This window comes from Phascolarctos cinereus, unplaced genomic scaffold (genome assembly GCF_003287225.1).
Source record: "Phascolarctos cinereus isolate Bilbo 61053 unplaced genomic scaffold, phaCin_HiC Scaffold_4;HRSCAF=312, whole genome shotgun sequence".
NCBI classification, from domain to species: domain Eukaryota; kingdom Metazoa; phylum Chordata; class Mammalia; order Diprotodontia; family Phascolarctidae; genus Phascolarctos; species Phascolarctos cinereus.
This window is the reverse complement of record NW_027555847.1, coordinates 590,236,978-590,261,456: the sequence shown is the minus strand read 5'-3', so window position 1 is coordinate 590,261,456 and position 24,479 is coordinate 590,236,978. Positions and strand designations below refer to the sequence as shown.

Below are 24,479 nucleotides of genomic sequence, written 5' to 3'. Positions count from 1 at the left end.
AGTCTCTTGTGGAAAGGGGTAAGATCGCAATTGCTTATTAAGGCTGCGCTCAGGCCCCGATGCACACCATATGTAAAGCAGATGAGAAAATGCTGGGAAGAGAGGGGGCCACTGGCAGGAGTTAGGAATAATGGCTTCAAATGTCTGTTCTGTCTCCCCTAGCTCCCAGATTAAGAGATTTTGATTTTCTCTGCAATTTTTTTTTAAAGAAACACATAAGCGTGGAACAAACATGACATTTATTTCTTATTCACATGGAAATTGTGTGGCATTTGCATGACATATCAGGGAGGGGGTTGTCCATGGGGCAGTATGCCCAGAGGTTCCAAAGGCTATTTTCTTAGACATGAGGACATATCACTTTAATTGCAGAAAGCCTTCACAGAGAGTATATTTAGCAATGAACAAATACTGGGGTTGCTGACTTTCAAACAAATGAATGCATCAAAGTTCTTCAGCTATCTAGGAAGGTAATACTAAGTAAGAAAAGTAATGTGTATCCATCTCAGAGGAATTTGGGGCTTGCTTTACATCTTAGAGGTTGCCAAGTATCCCAGAAAGCAGAAAGGTGATGCTTGCTTGGACAGAGAGAGGGAAAGAAAATCTTGCCACGTAAGTTTGAAGGTATAAGCATTGATATCTGTCTATGTGCCTCAGAGACCGGGCTAGACAACCTCCCTAAGTGAGCTTGGGCTAGTTTAGGTGAGATCAAGCAACAGAACCTAATCCTGGCTGGAAGATGCAGGAAGAGTTAGGGACTGGCTTATACCTCCAGGAACATTTCCAATCTTTTGAGAGCAAGCTACTGACCTGCAACCTACCAAACGTTTTCTGGGTGACCTGCTCCTCTATCTGCCTCATCTTACTCTCCAGATACTCTTCCTCACCTCCATCTCTTTCCCGAACTCCAGGAAAAAGTTCCTATTGTCTTCAGCTTCCATGGACAGTCGTCTTTGACTCTCTCAACTGACTGAGTTCAACTGATCGAATCTCTGATCTTTCTATACTAAACTTCTCACTATTGTTTTTTTCCCCCCAAGATGGGCAGCTTCTATCTTCCACATGCCTCCTCTGACCAAAAAGCTTTTCCTCCATCAGGTTTACTAAACTTATTTCCCTTCATCAAGGACTTTTTGAAATCTTTTCCAGGAGCCTTGCTCTTGAATAAGATGATGGCTCTTCTCCCCCATCAAGTTCCCCTTAACACCAAAAAAACATTTGCAAATGGTTTTATAAAACCACAGGACTTGCTAAATATAAACCATGCCAACCAAGTTCGTTAAGGCTCAAGCAAGTCATACACCCATGCTCTAGATATACCACTGACCTGTCTACATAGCAAAGTAAAGGACTCAGATGGCATTGACCCTTACCCTGCCCACACCCTCCTCACCTACACAGATATGTACTCTCATCGTTTCCCTTGTCCTGTTCTTTCCTACCCTCCTGCCTACCTGGCCCATTATACCTATACCCAGGGGTCCCTACTTTTCTATCCACAGAGCAGGAGGTGCCCTTCAGGAATGGTAGAATGAATCAGGCTGTTTGGAAATGCCCCAGAAGAGGGCAGAGCCATGAAATCAAGATGGACAGAGTTCAGGGTATGTTATAGGAGGTCATGGGATGAGGTGGAAGAGGCAGTAGGAGCAGGGAGTAGAATATATTCTGCTAGGCCTGTCCAAGAGTAATATGGCAAGTGAAAACTACTACTTGGGTTGGGGACTTAGTTTCAGGGAAGACAGAAAACAGAGGCGCTCAAAGCTGGAACAGTAGCTGCCATGGTCTGGGAAATCAGAATCATATAGATGAGAGCTAAAGCAATATTAGACATGTAGTTTAGCATTCTCCATCATTTTACAGGTGAAAAAACAGCCTCAGAGAACACTCTGCCTTCTTCCCTAGGTAATGTGGGAAATTTACAAGCTCACTATGTGCAAAACCTACCAGTTCTATTGTATATGTTTTATGTCCACCCATGGATCTCTTGAGGGAGAGGACCAAGAACTGAGAGGGTGACTTGGAATTCTAAACATGAGGCAAAAGTATCACCCTTAATTTAGCATCTTAAATATGTAACCTTTGTGGAAGTTCAATTTGAGAAGGGAACTGTGAGTGGAGTAACATATTTCAAGTGCTTGGAAGGTTGATGGGCCAATGATAGGTGATGGTCAGCTCCAGTCCCCTTTTGAGTGCACAGCTTGCATTAGACCATGAGCCAAAGAAGTCTACAGCATCTCATTGTTTTGGGGAGCATTTTTCTGCAGAGCATTTTTATTTATAGAATTATAGATTGAGTGAGTTTAAAAGACAAGCGTGACCATTGCCCAGGAAGCAGCGGACATAATTGGAGCATGGATTCAAATCTGCTGTTGATTTCTAAGTCATACAAAGGATTGTCCAGTGAATGCCTATGACAGTTGAAATGGCTATCACATTCCCCAAATCAGCGAGATGCTTTAGCAAGCATCAGCCCTACCAAACTCATCCTGAACAACAGAATTGAAAGGGAGGTGAAAACCCTTGCCTCCCTCTAATTTTATTCTGCATATTTTCAAAAGTTAGAGGGCACAAAGACGGAGGATGTCCCTCACCTCTACCTGATTTAGGGACTTCCATGGCTATCAAACAAAACTGCTCCCAGACTCAAGACCCAGCTTCCAAAATGTTGAATGTAAAAGTCTTGTAAATGAAACTACTATTGGCTTAGCACAAATGCAAACATTCTGCAGCCCATCAAGTAGATGACATAACTGAAGCACATTTTTAAAAATATGGGCAATAAATTTTTTACATGATATCAGAGTCTGACAATTGTAAGAGATGGGCAACAGACAGACAGACAGGCAATCTCAGAGGGCACATCTCCGAAGGAATGAACTATTGCTTGCACGTCTAAGGAAAGCTGTCGTTCCCAGGGCCATGTCACTTTTTGGTTCAGGCAGATACGTAAGGTGGGGGGGGCTCTTTACTTTCAGTCGCACCCCCACTCGCACTGGCACCCACACCTGCCCCTGCCCCTACACCCATTGCAGTTGCTGTGGAGGCTGTAGTGGTGTCATCGTAGGGTGGTAACAGCACCTAGGGAGGAAGAAGAAACAGAGGATAAAGTGAAAAAGTAAAAGCAAAATAAACCCACGTCCAATTGCTGAATTAATTGCAATTGTTCCATTGAAGTCTGAAAAAAAAATGTCAGGCTCATTGATCAAGTTCAGTCTTATTAGCCATACCTGATTCAATTGAATTGAGCAAACATTTATTAAATTCCTATTATGTGCACGACATTGTTTTAGGGGCTAGGGACAACTAGGGAGATTAAGAAAAGATTTCCATGGGAGGTAACCCCTGAGATGAGAAGCCAGTCAATAAGTCAGTCAAAAAACATTTATTAAGTGCCTAAGGTGTGCCAGGAAGGGGACAGCGAGGTGGTACAGTGGATAGAGTGACAGGCCTGGAGTCAGGAAGACTCATTTTCCTGAGTTCAAGTCTGGCCCCAGGCACTAGCAGTATGACTATGGACAAGTTACTTAACCCTGTTTGCCTAAATTTCCTCATCTGTAAAAAGAGCTGGAAAAGGAAATGGCAAACCATTCCAGTATCATTGCACAGGAAAACCCCAAAATTGGGCCACGAAGAGTCAGACATGACTGAAACAACTGAACAACAAGAAAAGAATAACTCTCAGTGTTGCCTCCTATGTATGAGAGACAGTAACAGGGCCTACATGGAAATATAGGTAAGGGAACACCTGTGATGAGCTGATTCCCTCCACCCCAGCCTACCTGATGAAATTATAGATGAGGCCAGTAAAAGAGACAATAGTGTGTTAATATGTTAAACAAAGTTACTACACTGCTACCGCCTTACAAAATTGGAAGTTCTCTTTCTCTTGATGTTATTGGCAAGTCATGGATGTACATACCCCTGTGGCCTTTGAAAAGCAGGGCATACTCTCTAGGGAGAGATAACCAAGCAGGATGTAGGTAGAGTTGGCTGCAGAGGAAAAACCCAGCCCTTGAGAGAGATCCTCTTTGTTTCTCTCTTGTTGCAGGGCAGCAGGGCAGGAGGTCAGGGTGAGATTTCTCCCTCCTTTGCCAAAAAGCCCTGGCACTTTGCATCGCAGCTACTTGCCCATCATGAAATACGATACCCAGAGACAGTCAGTCATTTGAGGCAGCTCTGAGAAATGAGACCTTGATAGCAGAGATGACAGCTAGCTATGGATTCAAGAGATAGTGAGCTCTGAAAGGTGGGAGCAGAGCTGTGGAAAGGAGCGGGTCCAGGGAGCCCAGGTGAGTGATCTGCTCAGCAGAGATGCTGTATCAAGGGGCTATGAAAGTAATATACCACAAGGAGAGAAAGGATGTGGGGATTCTGCAGTGCCAGAAGTATGGGTTGCTTTGGCTGCATGCGTTCTCCAAGTGTGTGCTTCATGCAGATGCTTATTCTCCCCACTAAGGCTGTGTTCATTTGTGGGAAAATGTTTCACAAGTTTAAGGGAGAAATATTTTATAGCTACTCTTCTTGTTTATACTATCTCAGTAAATGCCTTTGCTTTAAACTAATTGTATTTACTGGTTGACTGTATAAAGGTAAGAGTACTGGTGGGGGCTTAAGAGTTATAGATTTGAAGTTTCTTGGATCTAAGGTGATAGTTGTAAGTCCATATGGAAGGAGGAACCCCAGAGGAGACACAACAGAAGGAAATGAAAAGGGTGGTGGGTCTGGACCAGAAAAATAATATAAACCAGCCTCATAAATCTTCACTTAGGGTGAGTTAATGATGGCTCCCAACATTAACAAACTACTCACATTTCTACCAAAGTACTTTCTTCACAGCAACTTTGTGATAATGGTTCTATAGGTATGGCTTACCCAGCATCCCACAGCTACTATCAGAATTGGGATTCAAACTCAGGTCCTCTGAGGATTCCACATCTAATACTCTTTACTTCATGCCCACACAGAAATCTATCTCACAGACTGGAGTTGGGATGGTGAGGTGTAAAGAGCAGTTTTTGATGTCAGAGGATCTAGGTTGAAAACCTGGTTTCTATCACTTCCTATTTGTGTGACCATGGACAAGCTACTTAACATTTCTCGCCTTGAGTTTCCTCATCTATAAGACAAAAGGATTGGACATGACCAATAAGGACTCTTCCAGCTCTCTATTTCTAATCCTATGACTCATAGTGTTAGAATTTGTTGTTGTTGTCCAGTTGTTTTCAGTTGTGTCTGACTCTTTGTGACCACTTTCGGGGTTTTCTTGGCAAAGATCCTGGAGTGGTTCACCATTTCCTTCTCCAGGTGACTTACTCAGGATCACACAACTAGGAAGTGTCTAAGGCTAGATCTGAACTCAGGAAGATGAGTCTTCCTGACTCTAGGCCTGGCACTCTATCCACTGTGCCACCCAGCTGTCCCATAGAACTGGAAGGGATGTTAAAGAACGTAGACCAATCCCTTCATCTTGCAGATAAAGAATATGAGACCCTGAAAGTTAAAGTGACTAGCCAAAGCCACATAGCTAGTTAGAGGAAAAGCTGGGACAAAGGTCAAAGTTTTTCAATCCAATGTTGTGTGCAATAATACGTTATGCTAATCTCTAGCAGGCCCATCCATGACACTGAATTCATTCTGCAGTTCTCCCTAATCTTGTACTTCCAGGTCAGCTCTTGGAATATTACAGTTCCTGAATGATATTGCACTCCAGGGACTTCAGATCATGTCTATGGCCCGCCATTTGTTTTGCCCTGCCATTTTAATGCCTCCTTCTAGGTTACTTACATCCTGAAGGATGGCTATGTTTCCAGTTCTATCAGGAATAATATTTATGGGTATTAACTGTAAGCCTCAGTTTCCTACTTTGTAAAAACAAAGGTTTGGGACTAGGTGACCTCCAAGATCCATTCCAGCTCCATTTAAATAAAGTATAGACTAAATGAAGCCATACTTATTACACAGCAGCTGACTCATTTCACTGGCAAGGAGCAATGGTTCTGTCATGGTGCCATTAACTCAACTTGACTTTAGTTCTTAATTAACTTTCTGGGACATCCAACTTTACTTGTGCCTGGCAGAGTCCAAGCCTCCTCCTAGAGCCAGACATATTTCTAAGACTAATGAATACCATATAAAGGTATTAATGTTGTTCCTGGCAACTGTCCTCTATCTGCTAAATTGTAAAGATCTTATCTATGGTACACATTGCCTAGACTTTTACTAAAATTTTAGAAGCACATAATTGCATGAGTCACAGATACTAGATCTATACCATCTCAAGTTCAGGACTGAGTCTAAGACCAAAGATGTTACCCCTATTACAGAGCAGTGAGATGTCCTCAACACCAGCCTTCTAGATTTTCTTTAAAAAAAAAAACTTTTAATGTCCTTGTTTTTTTTTTACAACACAATTATTTTCTTATATACTCTATCCCAACCTTAACCCCTCCTTGTAGCTAAGAAGAACAGTTAAACAAAGCCTACTTATGGGCTGGCATTGTATTCAACATTCTGTCCTGGCAGAGGATGGAAGTGTGTTTTATCTTCTGTCTTTCAAGACCAGGGCTAGGCTTTATATTAAGTCTGAATTCAGCCATCTTTAAGTGCTGTAAATGTTTATACTAGTGTTGCCATTGTGCATTTTGTTCTTTTGTTTTTGCATTCCCGTTCTGTATCAGTTCTTATAAATCTCCCCATATTTCTCTGAATTTTATATTTTTGGTTTCTTGAGATATTCCATTGAATCCATATACCACAATTTCTGTTAATTAGAAATCCAATTGATTTGGTAATTCCCCAATAAAAGGCATCCATATTGCTTCCAGTTTTTTGCTATCAAAAAGAATATTTTGACAGATTTCTGGCTTTGACCTCTTTGGGAATCTTGGATCAAATAGCATGAAGAGTTGCGTGACTTTTCTTGCTTATTTCCAAATTGTTTGCTGGAACAGTTAGATCAATTATCAGGTCTATAGTATAGTAGTGTGTCTGTCCAGCTTCCACCAGCCTCTCCAATGCTATTTCCACATTTTATCTTATTTGACTGCCTTTCCTTTTTGAGAAGAGTGATAATAGTTGTTTCCTAAACAAGTGATGAACTACATGACCACTAAAGTCTTGCTTTAGTGTCTTATGGTGTGAAGATGACTTTGGGCCTTGAGGGTGATGCCAGAGGAACACAAACTCTTAGCTGCTCTTTGTCCTTCATGCTTGAAGAGGACCAAATGACAAGATAATATCAGGGTCTATGTACAGTGTGTCTGACTGTGTCTGACCTGAGTTTCCATACTGCCTCAAATACCTGTCAGATGGGTGACTGGGCAATCCACTTAATCTCTCTCAGTCTCAATTTCTTCATCCATAAATATAAAACAAAAACCCCAAAAGGTTTGAGGTACAACTTACATAATATATGTAAAGAACTTTGTCAGCCTTAAAATGCTAAATATTAACTGCTGTTATATTACAAAGATTGCACCAATACAATCTTGGAAGGCTCTACCACAGGTCGGGCACAAACAGTCCATATGACCATCTGGAAGGGAGATGTCTCTAAATTTGCACATCTCACATTTATCTTAGTAGGTACTAGAACAAGCTCTTGACAGGTACTACATGAGAAGTCTTTGCATACAGGTCCAGTGATAGGTTGGTCTGTTTTCTCACAGTCAGCTTAGCAAGGTTCATAGAGTTTCATCATCAGGTCAGTCCCAAAGATTTAAATTTTCAGTCGCAGGAATTTTCAAAGAGAGTCTACCAAGCTTGTAGAATGTTGGCAAAGAGGGTGCTCATGCCAAAAAAAAACCAAATGGATGATTAAAGTACTGAAATAAGATGATGAGAAGCAGTATTTCTTATTTAGACAACATTTTCAGAGTACAAAAGGATAATTTAATAGTTGTTCCTCAGCAATAACCCTGTTTGCCTGATTCCTCATCTGTAAATGAGCTGAAGAAGGAAATGGCAAACCACTCCAGTATTTTTGCCAAGAAAACACCAAATGGGGTCATGAAGAGTCAGATACAAGTAAAAACAACCATGTGCCAGGCACTGTACCAGGTGCTTAAGAAACAAATGAATAATTCTTGCCCTCAAGGATCTTATATTCATGACCGCTAAGATTCTTTCCAGAACATAGCCTATGATGCTTTGAACTACTGAAGCTCCAAGATTCTTTCTTTCTACAGGGGAAGGAGGTAGCAAGTTTTCCAATATCCAAAATCCCTGCGAGTTTTGACTGGGAAAGAAATGTACTTTCCTAAATATAGGCTTTACTGGGTTTCTACCCAGCTTAAGGTGAGCCCCTGGTGAGAAAGGAGGCACTCCTTTTCTGTCCTCTCTGTATCCCATACACAGAATTGGAGAATTAGATGTGGTGATTGCACATTACTGAAAATTACCATGGTGAGAGATGATGAATCTACATCTATCTACATGTATGTTTAGAGGATACATCCTAAAATACCATGAAACTTCTTTAAAACAGGAGTGAAACCAAGCCCCAAAATGGCAGGTCTGTGGAGAATACATCTCCCCCAAATGACTCTTGCCAAATGTTCAGTGAGAGTTGGACACATAAATCTCAATTTTAAAATCACACTCTGCTACAAATTTGCATTGTAAAAATAAACTGCAGAAGTGAGTTTAGCAATTTGGAACTGTTTCTTGTCATTTAACAAACTTTAATTTAAAATCAACAGTTGCAACATTCAGATGGTGTGTTCTCTCTGAAATGTTCAATTTTGTTCAAAAGTCAGGATGACTGAATTTTCAAGAAGAGAAAGCCTTTGAAACTTTCATTACATTTCATGAGTCTAATTCTGATGTATATTATGTATTATCATCTGGGTACAGCGGAAAGAGTTGTTGAGTAAGAGTGAGAAGAGATAGGCTGGAGTCTAGGCTTTGCCACTAACTGGCTGTATGACTTTGGGCAAATCAATTCATTTGCTTGGGACTCAATTTCCTCATCTGTAAAATGGGGGTGATGAGCTACATGACTACTAAGATCCTGTCTGGCTCTATAAGATCATGTGATCAGTTACTTTCTAAAGTACCTTTCGATGGCATCCAGCTGAACGCCCTTTATGTCAGGCCCTATGGATTATGGATAGAGTGCTGGACCTAGAGTTAATTAAAATCTGAGTTCACATACTGCCTCAAATACTTGTCAGATGGATGACTGCGGGCAATCTACTTAATCTCTCTCAGTCTCAGTTTCTTCATCCATAAATATATAACAAAAACCTCAAAAGATTTGAGGTACAACTTACATAATATATGTAAATCACTTTGTCAGCCTTAAAATGCTAAATATTAATTGCTGTTATGCTACAAATAAGGAAACTGAGACCCAAAGAGAAAGTTGTCTAAGATCATGTAAGTAGTAAAAGTAACAGAGTGTGATTTTAACTTTGGAGTCCTTTGACTCCCAAATCTTTTGCTCTTATAGGAACACACACACACACTCACTTATGTACACATATATACATAGGTCCCAAAAGTCTTAGTGCAGTTTTAACTTTAATACTACTAGTAGTAGTAGTGGTAGTCTTAAGCTTTATTAGCTTAAATGTGCAGATGTGTATATGTACACACACATATATATGTATGTGTATATATGTGTGTATATGTATACATTTCATTTATATAATTTCCCCCATGCAACTAGATTATCTTTTTTACTCTTTAAAATTTTTTTTAAAATAACATTTTATTTTCCCCCCATTACATGGAAAGTCTTTCAGGTCCTTAGGGAGACAACATAAATAATGATGCTGTTAGAGTTATTGATGAGAAAGGTCTGCCAAATGGTTCTCCTAATCTGTATCTGTTGATATTGTCTAAATAACAGAAGACTTACTATGGTCCCTACCTCACATAGAAAAGAGGGACAGAAAGGAGAAAAGTTCAGTCAGAATGGTTGGAAATGTGAGGCATTAAGTGTAACATCATCTGAGAATATACATTTCAAAAGTAAAATATGGAAAATGTGAGTTCTGTTATACGATGTGTGATATAAAATGCTATATTGTACCAAAAGAATAAGTGAGAAAATCGTTCACAGCACTTTAGAAGTTAACATTTACTGAAATCTTAGGTGTTAGTTAACATTACTACAAAGTAGTAATGTAGACAAAGTAGGCAAAGAGTTACTAAAAAAAATAACATCCATAGGGTTGAAATGCAGGTCAACTCTATTTACAACTAAAATTTCTGCATAACAGAAAGATTTTCAAGTCCTACCCATGTCAATCAATCAATAAAAAATACTTATTAAGCAATTATTATGTGTTTGGTACTCTGAAAAGCACTGGGAAGATAAAAAAAGGCAAAAGAAAGTCCCTTCTCTCAAGGAGCTCACAGCCTAATGGAGAGAAACTTGCAAACAACTATATACAAACAAGCTATACATATAGGATAAATTGCAAATAATCAAAAGAGGGCAGACACTAAAACCAAACAATATGCCATATGCTCAAATTCCAGTACAGAAAAACCTCTCATCAGAAAGAGCTATCCCAAAGTGGAAAAATGCTGCCTCACTGGAGGGCTTCTGGCAAAGGCTGGATGGATGACCATGTGTTGAGTACGATATGCAAGGAATTCTTGTTCAGGGATAGGCTGGAATAGGTGACCACCAAGTTCCCTCATAACTGATATTTTATGGGGAAAAAAATAAGTTCTTGGACAGTTGGTCAGCCAATAAACATTTATTAAGCACCTACTATGTTCCAGACATTATGTTAAGTGCTACAAAAAAAGATAAAAAATAGTACTTGCCGTTGAGGGGCTCACAATTTAAAGTGGGAAGACAACACATAAGAAGATGACAAACGGGGGAGATAGGAATGGAGCACTGAGGTGGGAGATGATAAGGTGGCTGCCCTGGGCATCTTGCTTAAACGGAGTGTTTGGGAGGAATTTTCTGATGTTCACCCTCTCCAGTCAGAGGGAGAGAGGGGCCCCAGAAGCAAGGGCTACTGAGGAGGTGTGAGTTTCAGAGTTCAAGTGATCTAGGAAAATGAGTTTTTGGAGACAATGATGAAGTCCCTAGAATCACCCCAAAGATTCTGTGCTTGACACACATGTAGTTGTGGCTACACCTCTTATCCATGACAAAAGGCACTTATTTAGTCAGGATGAAGGAAGACATCTGCCCAAGGGTGTCTCTCCTCTTGAAACTTTCTATAATCAAAGTCATCTTGTGGGAGAGAAGCCTGTTGGGTATAATCTGCCAGGTCTCTATCCTCTTTGTCTAATCTTCTCTTAGTCAGAGGAAATTCCTTTAGCTTATTCCTTCAAGTGGGTGTCAGAGGAAATACTAGTTGACAGTAGAAAAGCAAAGGAATGGTTATGTTTAGAGAATTTGAGCAGGAGACAGAAATACGTTCTCCAGAGATGATTCTGTCTTCAGACCACACACAGTCCAACATTCCCTTAGAACACTATAGGGGTTGAGTGGTTCATAGTTATAGAATGTTAACATCTCAATACTGACTATTCCAAGCCATGCATGAAAGGAATGTCCAGCACAACATACCTGACAAACAGTCATCAAACCTCTCTGCCTGATGTCCTCCAATGAGGGGGAGCATGCTACATCCCAAGGCAGTCCATTCTATCTTTGGACAGTTCCAATTGTTAGGAAGTTTCTCCTGACCTAAAGCCTAAATTTGTCTCTTTTCAAATTCTACCTGTTGTTGCTGCCCAGTCCTCTAAGGCCATTCAATTAATCTAATTGTTCATCCTCAAGATGGCCCTTCAAATATTTAAAGGTAGCTATTATGTTACTCTGGAATCTTCTCTTCTCTGGGTTCAGTTCCTTCACTTAACCCTCATGTGGCACGGATTCAAGGTCCTTCATCATTCTGATTGCCCCTCCCCTAGACTCTCTCCGGATAATCAACATCCTTCTTAAAATGAAGCACCATGGGCAGAACATAATACTCCAGATGTTATCTGGGGCAAGTAGAGAAGGATAATTACCTTCTCATTCCTATTCTATCCCTATCCCTATCCATTGAGAGATGGAAGGAGGAGACAGCATACATGGTACATGTTGTTTTGCCCCTGTAGAATGTAAGTTGCTTGAAGGCAGGCACTATTAATTTCTCCAGAACCTTCAACACCAACTGGAATATAGCAAGTGTCTGATAAATGACTAATGAATTTAATTGAATAGAAGCTTAATAACAAGGAGTTTCAGGACTGGAAGAGACATTATAGATTCATTCATTCATTCAAATTGCATTAATTAAGCATGCTATATACAAGACACTATTGCTCAGTGTTGGGGAATAAAAAATAAAGATGTCTTTTCCCTTCAGAAGTTGACAATTCAATAGGAAGTAATAAAACATATACACAGTTAAATAAAATGTGATTTAGAATATAAATGCATAAGAGGAATGCAAATTGAAGGCTTTGTTATTTATGTTAACATTTTTAGTTTCTTCAGTTCATCCTTCAATGGCAGGATCTTAAGGCCCTTTGTCAATCTTGCTGGTCTCTTTCAGATAATGTGTCACCAAGAGCTGGACATAATACCCCATTTTTTTTTGTCTAATTTTTTTTCAATGAACAAAATCAATTTTCTTTTCTTCCCACTTCAACCACAATTAAAAAAAAAAGAAAAACAATATCCTTGTAATAAATATGAATAATCAAACAAAACAAACTCCTGAAAAGGCCATGTCCAAAAATTTTATGTATCATTCTGGACACTGAGGCTAATACCTCTGTGTTAGGAAGTGGGTAGCAAGCTTCATTTTTGATTCTCTGAAATCATAGTTGGTTATCATATAGATGAGATGAACACAATATTCCAAATGCAACCACACTACGAATAACAACAGGGTTATCACCTTCCTAGTCCTGTACACTGTGCTTCTCTTAAAGCAGTCCAAGACTGTATTAGCCTTATCAGATGATTTCTCCATTAAGTCCTACTCCAATGCCTCATCTTGGTTTGGAAGCAATTTTTGATTCTTGAAGGTTATGCCAATGGAACACACATTCTGGCAGATTCTGTCACGTTGGAATAGCTTCAACTATGGTCCCAGAAACATACAATGTCTGCTTTCTACCAGAGGCTTATCACTAGTAACTTGGCAACTTGGCAATCCATTCTTGGGCCAGGGTAACCCAGGAAAAAAAAACCCTCAACAATATGACCCTGGGTCCTGTGTGGCCTTCTTCTATTTCTGCACTAATTGTGGAGAAGTAGTTGAAAAAGGGACAGAGAAGAGTAAGAATTACAGTTTTTTTAAACTATCTAATAATATTTGCTTAGCTATTAGTACTCTAAATATAACATTCTTGTCCAGTCACTACTTGTGAAACTAAATCATATTAATCTCATTATTAAAGAAACCAAAAAAATCAGAATGAAACTGCTAGGAAATGGAAGGATGGCTCACAGCATCTTCCAGGAGAGGCAAATAAAGTAGCTGGTCGAGTTTGCTTAATTATGTATCCAAAGGCAACAAGAAACACCATTTCATGACATATATTTCATCAGTCAGCAAGCATTTATTAAGCATCTACTATGTCCTTGGTACAACACTAGGTGCTAGATACACTGTATTACGTTGCTCAGCTGGAGCAAAATCTGTCATGCTTCAGAACAACTCAAAAAAAGCAGTGGTAATAATCAGACCTCAGACAAGGCAATAGCAAAAATAGACTTGATTAAGAGAGATAAACAAGAAAACTACAGCATGCTGGAAGGTACCGCAGACAATTAATTAATAACAATACTTAACAGCTATGTACCAAATGGCTTTGCATCTAAATACTTAAAGGAAAAGCTAAAAAGATTTACAGAGAAATATAGTAAAGCTATCATAGTGGGGGACATCAATGTATCCCTTTTCAGACCTAGACAAATCTAATGAAAAAATAAATCAGAAGGGAATTTAAAAAACGTGAAAAGAATTCTAAAAAATGTAAATATGACAGATTTTTGGAAACTATAAAGTAACAATAGAAAAGAATAAACCTATATATGTGTGTTTATCTGTGTGCGGATATGTATACATAAATATTTATATGTAGTAACTTTGCAAAAATTGGCTATGTATTAGGGCATTTTAAAAAAACCCTTCACTAATAAATTCAGAAAAATTAAACACACACTTTATGGAGCACAAATGCAACATAAATATATTCAATAAAAGACCACTAAAGAAGAGATTAAAATTAAAATTAAATGGAAACCAAATATCCTAATCCTAAAGAATTAAGCTGTCAAAGAACAAATCATAGAAAGGATAATTTCACTAAATATGATAGCAACAAACTATTAATAACCATATGAAAGAACGCTTCAAGTCATAGATAATAAGAAAAAATACACATCAAAAAAATCCTGCAGTTTTGTCTCACATCTAGAAAATTGACAAAGATGGAAACAGTATTGAAGAGGTCATGGAAAGAGTGCATTGTAGGTGGAACTATAAATCAGTACAGACATTTTGGAAAAATTTGGAATTATACAAATAAAGTACTCCTTTTTTCCCCAAATCACTAACCTTGCATTTCCTTTGTCTCAACAATACCACTACTAGGCATACACATCAAAGAGAACAAAGAAAAGATGTACAAAATGTACAAATACTGTTGCAGTTCTATTTGGCAACAGTAAAGAAATGTAAAATAAGGAGGTGCTCATCAACTGAGGAATGGATGAACAAATTATGGTATAGAAATGTAATGGGGTACTAGCACGCAAAAGAAATGATGAAAGTGATACTTTTTGAATATCAAATTCCCAGATTGTCCACATACAAAAAATGTTTAATAAGGGTTTTACTTTTCTTCATTTTTCTCTTAAATTAGGGTAAGAAGAGAATATAAATGATTGTTAATTTAAAAATAAAATGAAATATTTTTAAAAGGCCGTCATGAAAGAACTCTGGCAGAAAAAGATGATGCACTGCCTTTTTCAACCCCTCTTAATTCTAGCACCTTTCCTCTTTTAATTGATTCCTATTTTTTCCTTTATATTGTTGGTTTGTAGATATTTGTTTGCTTATTGTCTTCCTCATTAGCTTGTGCCTCCCTTGAAGGCAGGTTGTAGTCTTTTACTTCTTTTTGTCTCTCCAGTGCTTTGTGCAGTGCCTGGTCCATAACAGGCGCTTAATAAATGTTTATTGACTGACTGACTGACTGATTATATGCCAGAACAAGGGCTATCAGAAGGGATATCAGGAAGGCTCTTTTGTGTGACTCCAAAAAAGAACAAGGAGCAATGGGTGGAATTTATAAAGAGCAAATTTAAATTTGATGTAAAAAAAGATCTTAAAAATTAGAACTATCCAAAAGTGCGATGGGCTATCTTAGGAAATAGTGAGTTCCTCCTCACTGGAGATCTTCAAACAAAAATTGGATGAGCATCTGTTGGGTACATCGTAGTAGCAATTTCTTTCAGATGTAGGTTGGACTAGATCCCTTCTTGGCTGAGATTTTATCTTATTCTCAAATTCTGTTATTTTATAATAGCCTATATGCTTTTGCTAGTGTCCATACAACATTAGGCAAAAGTGGGTAAGGCTCCTAGCAAAGGAGAATACCTTGTGGCAAATTTATTGGAGAATATTGATGTGAACTACATCTAATGAGTAGGCATGCATGTGTTTGTGATATGCACTGTTGGAGGAAATATCAAAACAGATGAGATCACAGATCCCCGAAGAATTGGGAATATCACACTGCTAAATCATATTAAACTTGTAGCCCACTAAAACCAATTGTTTTGTTTTAGTATGACTTGTTATCTATCCATGTCTCCCCTATCTTGCAAAGTTGTATTTTTGAAGTTTAAACATTTATCTCTGTTATATTTCATTTAATTAGATTTAGCCAAACATTTCAACCTACTGAGGCCTTTGTAGGGATCAACTCTGTCATCCAATGTAGTAGTTGTTGCTCCCGGTTTTATGACATCTGCAGATTTGAAAAGCATGGTATCTATGGTTTTATCCAAGTAACATGGAAAGATTTATATGAATTGATATAGAGTGAGGTAAGCAAAGCCAGGATGAAAAATGTATACATGACTCTAACAATACAAAGCATAGCAAGCAAATGTTGCAAAGTTATAAGAACAAATATGACCCCATGGAAGAGATAGGAGAAGACACCTCTCCCCACTCTTATGCAGGGGTGGGAAGATCATGGGTGTGGAGCATTCTATATATTTTCAAATTTTTAAAAAATATTGATCTGCTTTACTAATTGTTTTTTCTCTTCTTCCTTTTCTTTCTTTAAAAAATAGTCTCTGTCATACAGGATGGCTCTCTGGAAGGTGGAAGGGGAAGAGAAACTGGGAACAAATGTAAGCAACATAAAAACCAAAGATATCACTAAAATTTTATTTTAAAAACTTGATTTTGTTATTGCCCTAGTAATTTCTCTCAGCTGTTGCTGGCATTTAAGAAACTTGGTCCCTGGAGCCACTTAAGAGGGTTGAGGCTTTGTTGGGAAAAACATGTTGGCACATACATGCTCTTTTTTGTATAGAAACATAGCACATTTTGCCTTCAGTACAGTAGTTCACATTCGGAAATCATAATACCTTGAAACAAACTCAACTGCAGCTTTATTTTACAAAGACATAGTTGCATATTCTCAGTGTCCATGCTGTTCAAGACAAATTGACATTACCAGATCAAGGCTCATCCTTGCCTGCCCCCTTAAGTCCTCTATCAGTTTTCAAATGGCTATGGACTGATGTCAGTCTTTCCAATCTTAGATGGTTCTAGATATTTATACTCTCAGGAAGTAAGGTCTGGCATGGGCCTTATTGATCAACAGTGCTGATTAACATATGGATGAAAAGCTGCTCACAGTATTTGCCTGTTTTGGCTTTTACTGCTTGCAACAATGATAATGCATCAAAGAGGGAGCTGAGAGTCTCCAGTGTGTCAATTTGTTCTTCTTAGATATTAAATCTTCAATATCTTTCCTCTCTTCATTATTAGAACTTGCAAGAGGGCCAGAAGTTATAATTAAGGCAAGGATGGGTCTGGAAGGATGTTCAGATTGTCACGTGTGGCACTGTTTTAAAAACTCTTATTATAGAAGAGTTACTATACTTGATATTAAAGCTTACAGTTGAAAGACTGAATGGATAGATAAAGGAATGAATGAAAGAATGAATGAATGAATGAAAAAAGCATTTATTAAATGTATACTCTGCCAAGTTCTGGGGATGCAAAGACAAGCAAGAAAGATAGTCCCTGCCCTCAAGGAGCTATATTCTAATAGGGAGAGAGAATACATATAAAGGAATAGTGATCAGGGAGGGAGCATTTTGGTCTGTAAAGTCATAGAGATAGCGAATGGACTAATAACTCAATCCACTGACATATCCTTTACAGAAGCAACGGTAGTACTGATTTGATTAAAGGTCTTAGAACAAGTGAGGAAGAAAGAAATGGTTAAGAAATAAGGCCATAAGGGTACATGACATTTAGGGCTGAGCATCTTAGCTCATTTTAGGCCTTGTCTCTGGAGAGCCAATCTGCTGGGTGGGGCAGCAGCAGCAACAGAGTAGAAAATGATGGGGATGAAAAAGATGAAGCAGGGATTTGCTGCCAAGGAAAAACACAGGAATTCTCCAGGGCTTCAAGGTTCTGATATGCCCACCACCAACCCCTCTGTGGCTGTAAAATGGGACTCCAGAGTTGCACTGACCAAAATAATTTATTCTCTTTTAATAGATGCTAGAGAGCTGGCCTAAGAATCAGTAAGATTCTTCTTTTTCCAAAAAAAAAATACACTTCTGAGAAGGCCAACTTGGTGAAAGGTAGAGCCCACAAAGGATGATTGATTTAGAGCTATAAGGAATTCAGAGCTGACCTGAGCTAGGCCGGCCTTCAGACACCAGGCACTCTCTGTCTCTGGCCAGCCTCTTCCTCAAAACCTTTTCAGTTCGGAAGGTCCTGACAGAAAGCATGCTCTCCTAGCATAGCCTTGAAGGATTCAGGCTCAGCTTCATTTTATGATGAGATATCAAAGAAAGACTTTAGTGATAAAAGTGCAAGAATAAGGATCAATAAAACCCTCTTCTTAACTCCTCTCCTCCAAAAAAAAAAAAGAGTATAGCTCTTAGAAGGATGAGGCTATGAAAGTGTTCTTTTTTTTTTTTTTTGGACCGAACCTGAAACCCAGGGATTCCCCATGAGGAACTCCCTTTATGAGTTGGACACTTTCTTTACAACATATAATCTCAAATAATTTCCTGGGGCTTTCAGAGGGTATATGAATTCCTCAGGGTCATGTAGTCAGGGCTTAAACCCAGGTCTTCCTGACTCTGAAGCAGCTTTCTGTCCTAGGCCACTCTGCCTCTCATTTCAAAGTACTAAAACTGATAAATTCTAATATGTAGCCCATAAGAATAAAATAAAGACTTCTAAGAATAAGTTTTGGTCAGAAGACCTGTAACTCTATGTGGAGATCAGAGACCATGGCCAAAGTAGCTCTATACACTGGGATTGGGGTGACATAGAGACAAAGAGGGTATTCTAGTTCTTTTCCAGAGGATTTTTTTGCCTGCAGGAGAGTAGATGAAACGTGCTCTTGAACACTCTTCTACTGCTCTGTCTCTTCTTTCTTTCCTTTTTTTTTTTTGGTAAGGCAATTGGGGTTAAGTGACTTGCCCAAGGTCACATAGCTAGTAAGTGTCAAGTGTCTGAGGACAGATTTGAACTCGGGTTCTCCTGACTCCAAGGCTGGAGCTCTATCCACTGAGCAACCTAGCTGCCCCCTGTCTCTTCTTTCTATCAAGTCCTTCCCCTCCCCGATCTGGGATATTTCCCTTTTCTGCCTAGGTCTTTGATTGATTGATTGATTATCCTCCCTACTATCTAAACTGATTGGGTCGTTCCAGGCTCAACACACAGTTTTGCCCAGTTTTCCTGTGCTTCCTGAAACCTTAGCTTGGAGCAGGAAAGATGGTAGTCAACACAGTTTCACCTTGGTTCCACTTTATGGCACATCTGGGAGCAACAGGAAAAGGCAGAATAAGAAGAGAATTATTATACTTTATTGTTTTCTTCCACTTGAATCTCTCCTTATAGACATATTCTCATATAATATGAGTAGTGGCATTTGCAAAAACTTAATACATTTACATTACATTTTGGATCTTTGGCTGAGCAGAGCATTTGCATCTTCAAACAGAACCCCAAATTTCATATAAAAATCTTCTAAGTTACAATAGTAACTGGAATGGAATCAACTACATATTGCACAATCTTGTTGCTATGCCTGTCTGTTAGAGAGGGGCAGGATTATTTCATATGGTGAGAAAGAGAATGGATGCAATTTATCACCAGGTCTTGAAATGTTAAATTTGTATTAACCAAGTAACAGAATTGTGGAACATGAGTTATTTCCTGGTTAAGAGGAACATCTGTATTCTTTTCTTTACAGAGTAAAAAGTTCCAAGAATTAGTCATTTGCTATGTATGAATGCTGAGTGCACCTAAATGAATGTGTTTAAGAAGAGGCTTGTAGAAATGTAAAACAGATATAATGACATCTTTAGCCAACCAACAGAGAGAAAATAATAAGATATTTAAAAGTCTTCTTCAACTCAGTGATTTATAATTTCATATCAAGGACACTGCTTGATTTAATGACTATGTATCATGAGCATAAGTAATCATATTTTAAAGGCACACAGAGATTTACGAAGGTTTTAATCAGGGAAGCATCACTTCTATGTCAGCTCTACCAGGCAGAAAATAAAGATAAAACCATGATCTATCTATGGTATACCTCAATTTATGTGGTAGATCCACTTTCTGAAAAGTAATGCTTTTCCTTGTCTCCTTTTGGTGGAGAGATGAAGGAATATGGGGGTGGAATGTTGCTCATACCATTAGATGCAATCACTGTGTTGTTTTGATAAAGGGCTTTTCTTTGTAATAGTGGAGAGAAGGCTCGTTTGAGGATGGGGAGTGCATATCAGGAAATAACTATGATGTAAAAATAAAAATCATCAAAACAGTTTATTCTTTTCAAAGTGATTCTTCTACTGGCCTTTGGCCAAATCAGTAAAACTCTAACTTGACTTAAAAAGTTGTACCGATATAAAATTTGGTAAATAGAATAATGGATTTGGGGTCAAAGAACTGTGGGGTTCAAATCCTGGCTCTGCCACTTAACAACCTGGGTGACTTTCAATAAATCAGTTAACTTCTCTGAATTTGTTTCCTCATTTGTAAAATTAAGAAGCTGGATTAGTTGATCTCAGAAGTCTCTTTCAGGCACTACCTTCTCTCCTCTCTGAGCTCCGACCCCGCAACTAGCAATGTGGCTAAACGTATCAAGAAGGTTGGAATTGTCGGTAAATATGGAATACATTATGGTGCATCCATCGGAAAAATGGTGAAGAAAATTGAAATTAGCCAGCATGCCAAGTATACCGGCTCCTTCTCTGGCAAGACCAAAATGAAGAGAGGGGCTGTGGGTAAGGCCTACGATACCACCTCTGCAGTCACAGTCACATCTGCCATCAGAAGACCGAAGGAATTGAAACACCAGTAAAATCTTCTTATCAAATATTTGCAGCCCATAGTCCAACAATAAATGGGTTAATTCATGGAATAAAAGAAAAGTCTCTTTCAACTCTATATTTATGATCATAACAGCTCTGATATACTAACCAGGAGTGAACATTCTGTGGTGCTTTTAATCACTCTTTAATCCATCTGCCATAAATTCACATTTGGAATATCAGGTTTTCTTTTAGTAGGACACACACATGAAGATATTCCTACTTATTCTGGGCAAATAATCTCTCAGTTATTCTAAACTGTGCTTTTAAAACTTAAAAATATCATACATATTTATCTAGAAAAATGAGAGAGGCGTAATTACCTAAGCATTTTAAGGATTAGTGGGGATACTCCCTTTAGATATGACATTTCAACCACCATTAATTAAGCACTATGAAGAGTCTTTTTCTCTCTCACCACTCCTGTTCTCATACCAGGAGACTTCAATCTAAATATTGATATTCCCTCAAATACTTCAACTTACCGAGCCCTCAATCTACTCAATTCACATGACCCACTTCTCTACTTAACTACACACAGATAAGATCACACTGTTAATCTTACCATCACCTACAAGTGTTTCAATTCAATGTTCATAAACTCAAATGCTTTTGTCTTATCATTTTATTATTTCCATAGTTTCCCTATGCTTTATGACCTCTGACCATATTCTTCATCCTCACAAGGACTTCTAATCCCTTTACCCCTCAGTTCTTTTGCAAGTTATCACTGCAGCCGGTGTTGCAGTAGATAGAGTGCTGGTCCTGGAGTCAGGAAGACCTGAGTTTGAATCTAGCTTCAGACCCTTCTAGCTCTGTGACCCATGGCAAGTCACTTAACCATGTTTGCCTCAGTTTCCTCACCTGTAAAACGAGCTAGAGAAGGAAATGGCAAACTGTTCCAGTATCTCTGCCAAGAAAATTCCAAATGAGGTCACAAAGAGGCAGGCACAACCGAATAACAACTTGTTTTATACACTCTCCTTCCTTCTCAACCATATGCAAGACGCTATGCTAAGCGTTAGGAATATAATGAGAAAAAAGAGTTCCTGCCCTCTAGATCCTTATATTTCACTGGGAAATATAACCTTTGCACAGATCAGGTAGTAGCAGGTAATTTGAGGAGGAAGAGAGCACTAATGACTATAGGAATCAGGGAGAGCTAATATCCCATACCTTATTTGAGCCCTGGAGGAAGCTGAGGGTGGGGGAGACATGGGCAATAGAAAGGAGCCAGTAGACTGGGAAAGCTTACAAAGAGAGTGAGGATGAGAGAGGAGGCAATCTGTTAGAAAAGAGAGGAAGGGAGAAGATCAAAGATGAATATATAGGGGTTTGCTTTGGCAAAGAGAAGAATCTCTTTTAGTGAGAGACAAGTCAATAGATCAATAAGCATTTATTAAATGCTTACTATGTGCCAAGGCACTGTATTAAGTATTTAAGATACAGAAAGAGGCAAAATGCAGTTCTCTGCCTTCAAGGAGCTTACAATCTAAAGAGTGAGACAACATGCAAGCAAGTATATACAAAGGAAGCTATTTACAAGATAAATTGGCTCTATTGATCAATAAAAAAAATTAGAGGCCATTGGGGTTAAGTAACTTGTCTGGAGTCACCCTGTTAGTGTCTGAGGTTGGATTTGAACTCAGGTCCTTTTGACCTCTAGGGCTGGTGGTCTATCCCCTGTGCCACCTAACTGCCTCTCTCTATCACTTTTAAAAGTCTAGACAATCATCAAAACAATAAACCAAGCCCTGATTTGTACCTATTTCCAAGTTATGAAAATTTAATAAGGTCCTTATTAACTTAGGGTAGGAGTGAGGGTGGGTGGAATCAAGGAAAGCTTTCTGGAGAAAGTGACATTTAAATTAGAACTTGAAGGATGGTTAGGAATTCAACAGATAAAAAAAGAAGAGGGAAGACGTTCTAGGTGCGGGTAAAATTTCAAGCACAAAGCAGGGAGGACTGAGGGCACTTAATAAATATTCCTTGCTTTGAATTGCCCATGACAGACTTTCCCTATGTTCTTCTCTATGGCAACAAGGGAAAAAAATTTTTTTTTTGAAAGTAAACTCCTTGAAAGACAAGGTGTGTGTGTGTGTGTGTGTGTGTGTGTGTGTGTGTGTGTTGTGTGTGTGTGTTTCTGTTTTGTTTTGTTTTTGAATAGCATCTTTCCCACCCAAGTGAGTTGTACAACAATATTCTAATTCAAAGTTTGGCCTTTACTGCTCTCACCTCCTAGTCACCTTAGATTTCTTCTCCCCAAACCCTCAACTCTCTCCATTGCCTTCCCTCTACTAACATTTCCTGTCAACTAGAGAAACTGATACTTCTTTCCAAAGGCAAGTTGCTCTCAGAAATGAGTATTTAAGAGTCCAAAAGGGGGCTACCCATATGTTCCGAAAGACATAGGTGTTAACTGTATGTGCTCACATTTTTGTTACATGCACAGACATTTTAATAAGTCACAGAACCATTGTGCCTCAGGTCAGTTTCAAGTATTCAACATGCATGCATTATATGACTAATAAATAGTTTGTTTATAGCAACTCTATTTGTGGTGGCAAAGAATTGGAAATTAAGGGGATGTCCATCAATTGGGGAATGGCTGAACAAGTTGTGGTATATGATTGTGATGGAACATTATTATGTCACAAGAAATGACAAGCAGGATGGTTTCAGAAAAACCTCGGAAGACTTACATGAACTGATGCAAAGTGAAATGAGCAGAATCAGGAGAACATCGTACACAGTAACAGCAATATTATGTTTTCTGGTTTGTTTGGCTTTTTTTGGCTAGGCAATGGGATTAAGTGACTTGCCCAGGGTCACACAGCTCGTAAGTGTTATGTGTCTGAGGCTGGATTTGAACTCAGGTTCTCCTGAATCCAGGGCCAGTGCTATATCCATTGTGCCACCTAGCTGCCCCATAACAGCAATATTATAATGATGACCAAGTGTGAAAGACTCTACTCAGTATAATGATCCAAGAGAATTCCAAAGGACTCAAGATGAAAAATGCTATCTACATCCAGAGAGAGAACTGATGTACTCTGAGTGCAGATGGAAACATACTTTTTTTCACTTTCTTTGTTTTTCTTGCTTTTTTTGCAACATGGCTAATATGGAAATATGTTTTGCATGACTTTATGTGTGTAAATGATATCATATTGTTTGCCTTTTCAATGGGTGGAGGAGGGGCTAGAAAGTAGGAATTTGGAACTTAAAATTTTAAAAAAGTCAATGTTAAAACAAAGTATAATTATAAAAAATAAATATTGTATTTGAAATGAGTAATCCTGTCTTTTGGCATGTTTTAATGAAGTCCACTTTGGACCAAGGAGTATAATAAATTCTGAAGTGCTGTGTTGTAAAATGAATATATTACAAAATATTTTAAAGCCACCATCGAAACTGATCACCTTCTAGATGTGATTAAAATGTGCTTTTCCTTTTCTGAGCTCACTACATTCACTCCAGCTTAACATAAACCCCAAAAGGTCTGGGCTCCAACCAAAAATGTTTTAAGCTAATCTTTCCCAATGAAACACTGCTTGACAAGCCAATTGTCCATCCACTAATGAATTCAGCTCAGCCTCAGACTATAGCTGAGGATTTGGTGTGAAGATATTATTTACACAGGTCATCAAGGCAACCCAAATGCTTATATTTACCCCAGGATTTAAATTCACAATTTTTTAGCAGAAAAAAAAGGAAGCAGGAGAAGGGAGAACATTGAATTCAACTTGGGAAGTAAAGCAGGGAAAAGAGATCAGAGGATCATAAATCAGATTTAGAACTAGAAGGGACTTTTACCATCATCTAATCCAACTGCCTCATAAAGGAAAAGAAAAAGAAAAAATGAAAGAAGGACAAAAGGGAAGGGAAGGGAAGGGAAATGAAATAAAGT

General features: G+C 38.6%; 1 protein-coding gene across 1 annotated transcript in view; it reads right to left on the bottom strand.

The window, feature by feature from the left end:
- Nucleotides 1-222: 222 nt before the first annotated feature.
- Nucleotides 223-24,479, bottom strand: part of LAPTM4B (lysosomal protein transmembrane 4 beta) — a 116,742-nt gene continuing 92,485 nt past the window's right edge. The window contains exon 7 of the mRNA XM_020968948.2: nt 223-3,078. Within this exon, the coding sequence (XP_020824607.1) occupies nt 2,935-3,078 (144 nt within the window). The 3' untranslated portion in view covers nt 223-2,934. The remainder of the gene's footprint in view (nt 3,079-24,479) is intronic.